Raw genomic sequence first — 13,015 nt, forward strand, 5'->3', positions numbered from 1 at the left:
TCGAAGTGTTTGCACATCTAATTTAAATATTTAAAATGTTTCTTTTCAGAATTGGTTGGATCCAGCTAAAGAAATTAAAAAGCAGATACGAAGTAAGTTTTATCAGTCATTTATCAGAGGTAGATTCTAAATTTTTAAAGAGAGAGGCATCATTTAATAATTCAGTAATGATGACAGTAGTGATGATATATTTAACTTGTATGCTGCCCAACTCTCAACAACTCTAGATGGCTCGCAACAAAGACATTAAAATAAATCAATAAAACGTTAAAAATAAAAGATTATAATGGAAATGAAAAGGGGGGCGGGTCTCATTCCCCTTTGCCAAAGTCTGGGAGAAAAGCCAGGTTACCACAGCTCCTTGAAATAATAGCAGAATGAAAACTATTTTGGATCCGGAAGCTAACTTGAGGGCTAATCCACATGGAGCCCCATTTCCATCTGTCCTGTTTGCCATCGTTCACTCCCTAGAGACTAAAATGGACAATGTGAAATTTGAGCGGGCCACAAACAAGGAGTATATATCGGAGGTGGTGACCCTTTGAGAGCTGTATGCAACGAAATTTCATTTTGATGTATGCCGATTGGTGTACATTCAAAGTGACAATAAAGTTATCATCATCGGAAGGCAGCACCACTACAGAGAAGCCATCTTTTCAGTGTCCCAGTAGATGGAGGTATTTAATTTAAGGAGCTGTGGACTGCACAAACTTCACAGGATCAAATTGGTTGGGCAGATACTATAGACACAATAAGTCCTATAAATAACCAAGCCGTGTGCCATTTAGATAACTAGAAATATTTTTAAATCTTACAAGTAGCAGTAAATTTTGTACAAAATTTGACTTTTGCAATCTTGCTGGAATAAAGTGGCTATTGCTTCTTAAAATGCAGTGAAGGAACCAAATCATCACTTAGTGTCTCTATTCCATATGAATGAATAAATTAATGAGTCAGAGGAGAAATCTTTAAAAGCTTAGAATTTACTTCATAGAGGCTAACATTATTTATGGAGCTCTGATTTTATGCTATTGAGGGCTTCCAAGATAGAAAAGCTCTTTATAAAATAATCACTGGATTCCAGCCATATTCGAAATCATTCGAAGTTTTTGGACTGTCCTCAAGGGACTTTTGAGTAGGCTTTATTGTGATAACCTTACTTGGAAGTCATTAGATCAGAAATAACAAAGGCCAGACCAAGAAAAAGTAGGAAATAGTTTGCAAAATGAAACTGTTAAAAAGCACTACATGAAGTGTAAACGTTCAAACCACAAATCATTCTTAACTCCCATCAATAAGCATATTGATACAACATCCCCTCCTTTTCTGTACAATTTCATTTATGCTGAAGTTCCAATGAATGAGATATAGAGAGAGTTGTGCATTTCACTGGATTATGGATAGAGATTTTGAAGCTCTACTGAATGCCTACTTATCCATGTGGTTATTTCCGTATTTATTTTATTATTTAACTATTACCGAACATCCTTGCCTATAGTGTTTTATGGAAACTTCAGATAATTGAATTGTTGCTGAATAAAACTCAGAAAAAAATGGTTCTAAGAATTTTAAAGGAAGCATCAGTTTTGAAAGTAGCAACAATGTCTACTTCAGTAAATGAATTATAATGAGTGCAGAAGACAAAGAGTCCCAACAGTACTTTGTTTTATTTTAGGTGGTGCTTGGTATTTCTCGTTCAATGTTAAATTCTACCCTCCAGATCCTGCCCAACTTTCTGAAGATATTACAAGGTAGTTTATACGTTATCACTGAACAGAAATTATTTCTAAAAAAATATTTTATGACCATAATCTACTTAGCTAACAAATTGTTGCTATAAGATCAGCTGATTTCAATCATCAAAGTTCTAGGGTTTCCTGCCTGAGCAGGTGGCTGGAATAGAAAATCTTGAAGGTCCCTTCAAACTCTCTTATTCTGTTATTGAGCTGATAATAAGTAATGGAAAAGCTGTCATACTTACTGGGATGTTGTTACTTCCTCTAACATTCATTCCTGGTTGAAGTTGAAATTCAGCCTAACTTCTAGGGGCTTATCTTAGAGTCACTCAAATTTATTCTTATTGCAGAGTTCAGGAATCGCACAGCTCAGTTTTTCAGGCATTGATTACACAATTTTTAAAGTGTAGATTTCTATTCCTTCTAATCCCTTATGTATTTAATGAAAAAATACAATTCCCAGATATCTTGGCAATGAGTGCTTCCATGTTTAGTGTATGTGGAAACCCAGCTTGTTTGTTTTTAAAACTTTACATTACTGGATGATATGTTAAAGAGCTTATGGTAAGCTTCATTATTTTATTTATTTATATCCCCACCTTTATTATTTTTATAAATAATTCAAGACAGTGAACATATCTAATAATCTGGACTTAATTGGGCTGGGTTTCATGCGTAAGCAGGGCTAGAACTCACATTCTCCTCGTTTCTGGCCTGGCGCTAGAAACTGATCTATCTTCCTTTTGTTACGTTAGCTTTTCTAAGGGAGAACTCTTTATTGCAAAAATTCTCAAGATTTAGTTGAATAAATTCAGAATAGATTATTGTTGACTTTAATAGATGAAATTGTTTGCAATCAATTATTCATTTAGTTAATAATAACTAAAAAAAATAGAAATTGTCACTTACTAAGATCTTGCTGTGCCTCGTAATAACAAATAAAGCTGTTGCTGCAAACAGCATTTCAGCAATTGTTCATATTTTGGGATACAGGGCAATTATTTTAGTTTCCAGTTTGTGTGTATGTATCCATGAAGTGTGAAGTGCTTCTCCCCCCTCCCTGTATTACTTTTTCCTGTTTTTTATGTCCACTATTGAAAACAGCAATGCATTTTATATAAATTGTGTATTTGCTTGTGAACCAGTATAAATTTAAGAATGCTTATTCTTAGAGAAATGCTAATATGCTTTTTTAAAATATAAATTTGTTGCAGGTATTATCTCTGCTTGCAGCTGCGAGATGACATTGTGTCTGGACGATTGCCATGTTCTTTTGTCACACTTGCACTATTAGGCTCCTATACAGTTCAGTCAGAGCTTGGAGATTATGATCCTGATGAATATGGGAGTGACTATGTCAGTGAATTCCGCTTTGCACCAAATCATACTAAAGAATTGGAAGATAAAGTAATAGAGCTTCATAAAAGCCATAGGTGAGACTTGCGGTGGGAATCTGTGCATATAAATAATGGGCCTATGGAAAGTCCTGATCTACTTTGCTGTGCAAGTTGTCTTGACTCTAGTCATTCAGGTGCCTTAGCTTTAAAAACCAAAACTCTCTGCCTTAATACCTCCACTTAAAGCAAATCCCTTTGCATAGCTTTAGCAAAAGTGCCAACTCATTGACTTTGGCATATGCACAGGCATGCATGGAGAATCTACATTTTGAAGAAAATTGTTTTTTATGAAGCAACTTCACTTTCACTTGTTTTTATGTGTGTGTGTTTTTCATATTGATTAACTTTAGGGGAATGACACCTGCAGAAGCAGAGATGCACTTTCTGGAAAATGCCAAAAAACTGTCTATGTATGGAGTAGATCTACATCATGCCAAGGTACATATTTTATTCAGCAGTCTAAAAATTCGACCTCATGAGTCTTCCATGAGGTTTGACAGATTATTTAAATAGAACTCAAACAAGAAGAATAATATAATAAACAAAGCAAAACAATAATAATTACTAATAAAATATAAGTAAAAAATTATAAAAAACAAGTTTTGGTAACACTTTCTTCCCTTTTCTATTTTTCTACCAATACTAACCACTACCTAAATAATTATATTGTATTGTGCACTTAAAAATAGTATTATTGAGGCTGGTCTTTCGTACCTTGAGTGAAAAATATGATTGATTTAGCAATAGCAATAGCACTTAGAATTATATACCACTTCATAGTGCTTTACAACACTCTCAGTGGTTTACGGAGTCAGCATATTGCCCCCAACAATTTGGGACCTCAATTTACCAACCTCAGAAGGATGGAAGGCTGAGTCAATCTTGAACAGGTCAGGATCAAACTCCTGGCAATAGGCAGAGTTAGCTGGCAATATTATATTCTAACCTCTGCGCCACTGTGGCTCTTTATTCTGTGATCCATTTGTTTTCTTGGTTATCTGTGGTCATCTTCAATGTTAAATCAATACACACTCCTGCTTCTTCAAAATTCAGCTTTCATCTCCATAGAATATTTCAGGAAAACTATTATACCTGTGATTTTGATCTTTGTAGATATATACAGATCACAGCTTTTGAATATCTTCTCCAAGGCCTTTTCCTGCTACCTTATCAAGTGCTACTGTGTGGTGTATTAAATTAAATGATTGTGTACAGGGTTCAGTTTAATTTTAATGTCACCTTATTGATCACGAATGATCCCAGGTTATTAGGTTTTAGCCTTGTAGCTAATTATGTCCCTTACATTGAAGTAGTCCTTAGCATTGTTGTAAAGGATTTCACTAACCAGCTGCAGTAAGAAAAATAGATCTTCTTTTATGCATTTAATTAAATTACTTAATATTAACATATTTATTTTTTAAACTTATCTTTCTCCAAAAAAAAAAGATTATTTTCATAAGGCTTTAGTAAAATTGTTGTATTCAATATCATAGCTGATAAACAACCCGTGGACTTGATTCTAGATTAAAATAAATATCCAATCTTTTTTCAGGATTCTGAAGGAGTTGAAATTATGTTAGGTGTCTGTGCAAGTGGTCTCTTGATTTATCGAGACAGACTCAGAATAAACAGATTTGCTTGGCCTAAGGTTCTCAAAATTTCATATAAGAGGAATAACTTCTACATCAAAATTCGACCAGGGGAAGTAAGTAAAATTGAATAAAATTGATCATCATGTTTCTTATGTCTAAATATTGAATTTTACATTAGAAATTAATGCATTGTAATGTATTTATATATTGCCCTTTAAATATTTTGAAACTTGACTTTTCAGTTTCTCTCTTTTACTTGGTACTACTGCTATAACTCCTCTGTTTTTTGCAAGGAGAAAAAAAACAGAGATTTGTAATACAGTATCCAATATGCTATACTTTATTTATCTATTGTCAGTTTGTTATTAATTTAAATGTGGTTATTATTTTTGTTTATTGTGGTAGTGCAATGCTTACAACCCATATTGCTATCCTAACTGCAGATACTACCAGTATCAATCAATCAATCCTTTTTTATCCCAATGGCTAAATCTCTCTAGCTTCCTTTAGAGAGAAAGCATATTGTGTGTGTGTGTGTAATTTAAATGGTTGCCCATCACACAGTAGCAATAGGGCAATTATAAAGATTAAAATCAATGAATTGTGTTACAAACTGTGACCCAAGATGCCTGAGGTAAATACTGCATCCTAATCATAAAACCAGGGACGCGGTGGCTCAGTGTGATAGGACGCTGAGCTTGTCGATCAGAAGGTCGGCAGTTTGGCGGGTCAAATCCCGAGTGCCGCGTAACAGAGTGAGCGCCTGTTACTCGTCCCAGCTTCTGCCAACCTAGCAGTTCGAAAGCATGTAAAAATGCAAGTAGAAAAATAGGGACCACTACGGTGGGAAGGTAACAGCGTTCCATGCGCCTTTGGCGTCTAGTCATGCCGGCCACATGACCACGGAGACGTCCTCGGACAAACACTGGCTCTTTGGCTTTGAAACGGAGATGAGCACCGGACCCTAGAGTCAGAAATGACTAGCACGCATGTGCGGGGGAACCTTTACCTTACCTTTAATCATAAAACCGCACTTGTTTTGATAAAGATTGAATATAACTTCTTTATATATTTATTTTCTTTATTCTTACTTTTTTCTTTTTCTTTGCCGTTTTTGTTTTGTCTCTTCTCTTTAAGTTTAGCCTGTATTAGATTTTACTATTATAATCAAATTCTTAATAAAATTTAATAATAAAAAATGATATGTGTTCATTCAGCATTAATCATGTCACATCCAGTCAAGCCTTTAACAATCAAGAGATGATGGTTGAGTATGTTATATAAGTACAGCAGAATATAATGTCTGTATCTTTATGTTTTAAACACTTTTAAATTATAAAAATCTACAAATGGGTAATAGTATAGGCTTAATTACTGAGCATACAATTTGTAAGTAAATTTGTTTCATCCCAGCTTTCTACATCAGATTTATGAAACCTGAAATGACCATCATGGTCTTGCACACATTTCTGTAGATTCTGGCTTGCATTAATTCATAGTTCTTTTGATTATAAACTAGAGCTTACTGGGTTTTTTAAAAATTATTGGTTAATAACCCAGTATATGATATTTTATGACATTATATTTAATTGTTCTCTCTCTCTTCTTCTGTAACATTTTCATACTGTATGTAGGGTAGAGATTATTCTCATATAAAATAACAAGTAAGTTTTCATGGATTACTACAACTATACAGTGTCCTGAAACCTTTTTGTTTAAATGAGATCAAATTAAATTGGTGTTTTTATAATAATTGATAGTTCAAAATAAGAATGTAACGTAAAAGAACCAGTAAGATATAAAACATGGGGTTAAAAGCCAGATAAAATTCATGGCCCAAATTATTGTAATTAACCTGTGCTAATGGATAACCTTGACTGTGAATTCCTAGTCCATTTGTAAGTAATGTATTCATATTGGTATGAATATATAAAGATAATTCATTGTAAAGAATTCAAATATTTTTATTAGAAATTTTAAAAGTAATTATTTATTTTCTTTCCTAGTTTGAGCAGTTTGAAAGTACAATTGGATTTAAACTACCAAATCACCGTGCTGCAAAACGTCTATGGAAAGTATGTGTTGAACATCATACATTTTTCAGGTACAAAGTTCTTTTTAATGAGTTTCTTCAAAGTCTGTCACAATGAAATAAGAATAAATTGGTCAAGTTATATAAACAGATATAACATTCTTTTTGACCTCTGATCATTCCTGTCCATTTAAAAATCTAATAGAAAGACACCATGCCTATTAATCATAAAATGTAAGTAAATTCTTAAAAGAATAGTTGAAAGCCATGTTACTAAACATCTGTTCTGTTTTTGATACCCAGTAAAATTAAAATATTGTGTGTGTGTGTGTGTGTGTGTGTGTAGATTTTCACGGGTACAGGTATGTAGGTCTTGGCGTATTCGGGTCTTTTCCCGTGTAAGATAGATAGATTTATTTATTTATTTATTTATTTATTTATTTATTTATTTATTTATTTATTTATTTATTTATTTATTTATTTATTTATTATATTTTTATACCGCCCTTCTCCCAAAGGACTCAGGGCAGTGTACAGGGCAATAAATATAAAAAACAGAATATAAAAGTTAAAAAACGATTAAATATAATGCCCAAATTTAAAATTTAAAACAATAATTAAAAACATATTAAAACCCCAACCCTAACCCATCAGACCAGGTCAGATTGCTCAAATAAAATGTTTTTAGATCGCGCCGGAAGGAGCGAAGGTCGAGAGTGTCTTGGTGGCGTTTCAACGAGGTCCCACCCGTCATCTTCAGGCTGGTGTCTTTGGCTTCGTGCTTGTGCACACAGCCCATTATCCAGGTCGTTACAACACAAAAGACTAATGGGCACACAGCCAACACCTCAGCCACACAGGATGTTACAAAACAGCCAACTAAGCTGCAAACAATAACTCCATCAACCAATCAAGATGTAACAACACAGCCAACCAACCCGCTTACAGCAACAAAGCCAGCACCCCACACACCCCCACCAATATTTATAGAGACGGCAGCTCCGATCACGCTTTGCTCGCACAATATATATATCTCCCACAGGTTGGAGGTGGTACAGATCCATGTATCAAGTTACACTACAATGTGAACCAAATGAATTTTTTCTAGGCATTGAAGCATACTCTCACAACTTAGTGAGCTACTCTTCCATTGAAGAGATCAAACAACCTTTCCAGTAAAAAGCATATGATAACAAATTCATGGATTTGATGGCCATGGGCCTATCCCAGGTCATTTGTTGCCTGACCTTGGAAAGTAGACACACCATGGATATGATCTAGTTGCAGCAGGGGCAATGTGATCTGGTAGAAGATTTATCATTATCTCCTCTGTGATGGTCAAACCATGCCCTGCTGCCCATAAGATTTTCCAATCCTGCCCTCCTGCACAGGGTACTCAGATCTATTGGAATGGTTCACCCTTGGTGACTGATACATGCATTCAGGTTCTAGAGGGAGCTGGAGGATGTCCCAGGAGATCTTCTACATGGTCTTGTGGAGGCTCTGACCACAGCTTGGAATCAAAAGGCAGCCAGGACCCTGGACAGTATCATGTCTGTGCCCATCACTTCCAGTGCTTTCTGTGATTCATGGAGGAATTGAGGGTGTTAAAAAGGGCTAAGAAATGGCTAGAGAACCACTGGGGGAAAACGAACAAACCTGTCTGACCACAGATCATCAAGGCCTATCTCATGGCGGTAAGAACAGTGAAATGCAAGTATTTCTCTGCTCTTATTACATCTGCAGAGTGCCGCCCAGTAACTGTTTGAAGTCACCCAACCCCTCCCTAGGGAAGGAGGGCTCATAAGAACATTTACAGGACTGTGTGGAAGAATTGGTATAGCATCTGATGGATAAAATCGCTTAAATTTGTTTTCAGTTGGAATCCAAGCATAGAGCAGGGTCCTCGCCCAGGGAGAGGGAACTTAACAAGTTATCTAGAAGCAGTTTGACTCTGTTGAAGTGGACAGAATCGTGGATCTGTTAGTGCAGCTTCTTGTTTAGATTAATAAAAGCCTCCAGGAGGATGACTTGCAAGTGAGTCTAGCCAGTCATTAATACATTGCTGCAGGAGGGTTGGTTCCCAGTACCATTTAAGGAAGTCTTAGTTCATCCCTTCCTTAATCTGAATCCCACAGATTTTGGACGCATTCTGTAAGTTAGCCCATTTGGAGCTATCTTGATTCAAAAGGGTGCCTTATTTTACCCAGTTAAAGGCTACAGGAAAGAGAGTTTTAGTACTACATAAATTTAATCTTGCAAACTACACAAAAGATTAATTCTGCACTGAGTGAATTTTTTTAGCGTTTTTGTCTTCACTGAAATAAAAGTGAAGCAAGAGGAGAGAGATTTGGGCTTATTCTTTTCCTGTATTTATCCCACATGTTCAGCTCATTAGTTATTATTTCATGATCTTTTATAGACCGTTAGTTTCTGTTTGTATCAACCAAAAATATATTTATGCAGACCATTTGAGTATAGATAGCTAGGCTGTAAGAAGATACAATTCACTCTGGAATCCATGTTAAAACAAGTGGCATGGTAATGCAATTTACAGTTTGTGACTGCTGGTCCATTTATCAGTACCCTCAGAATATTATTATTCTGGCCTTGAAATGGAGATGAGCACTGCCTCCTATAATCAGCAACAACTAGTGGAATAAAAATCTGCGGGGACTCCATTACCTTTACCTTCACACTGAGAATATGTCTGATGTTATTTCTTATATATGTGTTTGGAACAAATCCAGACTGATTAGAATATATCATTGTAGTTAAAAAAAAATAAGTATTGCTGTCTTCATTGAAGAAATAGGTCCATCTGACAAACACATTCTAGCTTGAAATATTTCAGACACCATTTTATAATGGGTAATTGACAATAGTTTTTACTATACACTGAGTTTTTAATAATGCTTAAAGTGATACTAAATATCACATCCCTTCAATTCAAGGACAGGAAAAAATAGTTTTAAAAACACTAATCTTTTATTTCAGTTCAGAAACTCAGTCGTTTGTAATATTTATCCCTGTGTGATATATTCTAGACTCTTGCTACCGGAAGCTCCTCCCAAAAAATTCCTCACCCTGGGTTCAAAGTTCCGCTACAGCGGAAGGACACAAGCCCAGACCAGGAGAGCAAGCGCACTGATTGACCGCCCTGCCCCTTACTTTGAACGTTCCTCAAGTAAGCGCTACACGATGTCTCGCAGCCTAGATGGGGGTAAGATATTCTTAATCATCCTTACTTGGAGCTTTGTCTCATTTTCTTTTTAAATAAAACATTGCATTAGAGGACAGATTCAAGTTTCTTGTAATCTCGTGTCCCCTGAGCTTCTTTGGATTACACATGTAAGTATGTGCATGATATGTCATTTATTATAAGATGCCCGTTAAATGAATATTTGCCCTTTCGCTGTTTCTGGCTTATTCGTGTGGCAGTTCTTAAACTTCAGTTCTCCACATTTGTTTCTTTAGCTGCTACTGTTCTTCCTGCTACTGTATTTTTACCCTTTCTGTGCTTTTTTTAGGGCGCTGTAGCTACCATTGCTAGGATGGTAAATGCACTCAGCTTGTATTTTAACGTTGACTGACACAATATGCAAATTGAATGTCATTATGCTATAGTATTTGGTTGTGTTTTTTTTACAAACTTTATGATATAGTTCCAGTATTCACAAAAATAAATCACTATATGAAGTTGTTGATGCTCTCTCAGCTTGGATGTTTGCTTGCTTATGTTCCACTGCCTGACTAGGTAACGTCATCCGGCTTGCCTGCCGGTGTTGGTGGGGTTTTCATTATTCAGATGAGTACAAAATCAAAAAACCCTAGGGTATTACTGGAAGTTTGGCATTCAGACAAATCAGCCATCAATAGACACATAGATCAACCACATGTACATACCATTCAAAAGTAGAAAATAAAAAGACAAGAACACTTCCTCTTCCATCAGCCAGTACCCAGATAAACAGGGATTAACACCAGACAAAGAAACAAGCAAGAAACTATCAAGGAGAAAATTAAACATCCACCAGCTCTGGCAGGGCAAACTATGGATAATTCTCGACTTGCAACTATTTATTTAGTGACCTTTTGAATTTACAACAGCATTGAATTATGTGCCATTGAATTATGACATAATTAGCAACCATTGCATCATCCCCATGGTCATGTGATCAGAATTTGGCACCTGGTGTTTATGACAGTTACACTGTCCTGGGGTCATATGATCGCCATTTGTAATCTTCCCAGAAAGCTTTTGGCAAGCAAAGTCAATGGCGGAAGCCAGATTCACTTAATGACTGCATTAGTCCCTTAGCAACTGCAGTAATTCGCAGCTGTGTCAAAAAAAGTTATAAAATGAGACACAACTCATTTAACAACTGTCTTGCTTAGAAACAGAAATTTTGGGCTCACTTGTGGTTGTAAGTCCCGGACTACCTGTATATAAACAGAGAGCAAATCTCATACTCACTAGCACTGATGATGTTATCTAGTTGGGTAATGAAACATCTGCAAGCAAACAACCATGCTCAGAGAGCACTTAAGACTCCATGATTCAGCCCTTAGCTACATATACTGTATACTTCAATACATCACTATATTTGAATGAATAATATTAAAAAGGGATTGCATTAGAGAAAATAGTTGATGTATATTAGGCAAATATATATTTAGAAGAAATAGTTCAATTGCTGCAGATTTTTCATGTGAATGGTTATAAATTGTCAAAGGTGATATAAAACTACATGTGGAAAAAGTACAAGTCAAGGAATACCAAAAGTTACCATTCTTAATCTGCATTTCAAAAATATTTTTGGTCAAGATAATAAACCAGTAGTTAACATTCTTCCATACAATTTGGGAAAAAACTGGTTCTATTGTTGATTACATACCATCCAAATTACTATCTGTTTCTTTATGTTACAAATTGGTATAAGTATACTTGCCCTGATGACAAGTAAAAAAACAGTAGCTACCACATTTAGCCAATAGTTAAAAGATTTGGGTTTCTGTACTATAAGAGATTTTAAACTGCATTTACATTACACCCTAAATTGAATTTATGTGATGCCATTTTCCATGAATAAAAATGTGGTTGAGCCAGAAATAAATATGCCATATTAATAATTAAATTTCAGTCATTGTAATAATTAAAACAATGATAGAACTTACAACTTTGGAAATCAGCAGCAAAGAGTCCAATAAAATCATCCATGTATTAAAGGGAAAGGATGAACTGACTTGTTTTGGCATACTTCCTGAAATCTCAGTTTTATTTTGAAGATACCGACTCTTACTCACTGAAAGAAAAGTGAATTCTTTCCTTCCCACTCCACTGTTAAAAAGCTGCATTTTGCAAGCTGCTAGCAGATTAGAAGTTGCTTTTGGCATTCTCTCTCAGCGTAGCTGCACCAAGATGGCTCCTCTGCTTTTTTCTTTCCAGCCTGATGCTTAGAAGATCCTCCCCCCATTCTTGCAATTTCAGTTCTCTCTTCCACTGTATTGCAGACTGAGGGTCAAAGCTTTGCATAGTGACCATGTCCCTTTTAGGCATGGTACTCTTCGTTTGAAAGGCAGATGTGTTAAAAAGACAAAAAAGACATTAAGTTTTCATTAATGGTTGTAGAACTGTAGCTTTTCTTTGAATTCAACATACTTTTTCCATCAAACTGATAAACTTGCTGGGAAACAATTTGCACTCTTCAGCAATACTTCATTTATTGCTATGTGACCCCGCTGCAAGTCACAGATTGGGAAAGACCCTGCCTACAGATTGGGAAAGCCTGTTACTCAAAACACAAGTTTGGAGTCATTGATCTAAGTGGCTTTTTCCAACGCCATAGTTTTATTTACATTCTGATTTTTTTCCAGTGAACTCCAAATGACTTGTGTATAATCAGAGTTGGATTTATTGAGCAAAAGTACTGATTCATAATCCTTTTGAATTCATGAATCTCACTACTTTTAAATGTAAAAATCTTTTTTATTCATTTGTTCATTTTAATTTTCCATATAGTACAGATTCATTATGCTTCCACTTTATTACATAATACAAATTACAGCACAAAGAGTATTTTGTGCTAGTTTTCATCTCTTAATTCATTTTTTTTAAAATTTTTTATTCCAAGTAAGTCCTAAGTGATTTGTATGTACTAAAGTCAATTGCATCTATTTCATAGACCAGAAAAGAACTCATCTAGAGTGAAATATTGAAAATAGCATCCTTCTGATGGCAGATCAAATTCTCTCAGC

The 13,015-nt window shown here is 35.3% G+C and overlaps 1 protein-coding gene across 12 annotated transcripts in view; it reads left to right on the forward strand.

Moving 5' to 3' along the window:
* Positions 1–13,015, forward strand: part of EPB41L3 (erythrocyte membrane protein band 4.1 like 3) — a 90,390-nt gene that overhangs the window by 50,235 nt on the left and 27,140 nt on the right. For all 12 annotated transcript variants that reach the window (XM_081324664.1, XM_081324665.1, XM_081324668.1 and 9 more), the window contains 7 exons: positions 50–92; positions 1,676–1,751; positions 2,951–3,169; positions 3,484–3,571; positions 4,686–4,838; positions 6,732–6,829; positions 9,805–9,980. In XM_081324664.1, the coding sequence (XP_081180790.1) occupies positions 50–92; positions 1,676–1,751; positions 2,951–3,169; positions 3,484–3,571; positions 4,686–4,838; positions 6,732–6,829; positions 9,805–9,980 (853 nt within the window). The remainder of the gene's footprint in view (positions 1–49; positions 93–1,675; positions 1,752–2,950; positions 3,170–3,483; positions 3,572–4,685; positions 4,839–6,731; positions 6,830–9,804; positions 9,981–13,015) is intronic.

Source organism: Vipera berus (genome assembly GCF_964194415.1).
Source record: "Vipera berus genome assembly, chromosome: 3".
NCBI classification, from domain to species: Eukaryota; Metazoa; Chordata; class Lepidosauria; order Squamata; family Viperidae; genus Vipera; species Vipera berus.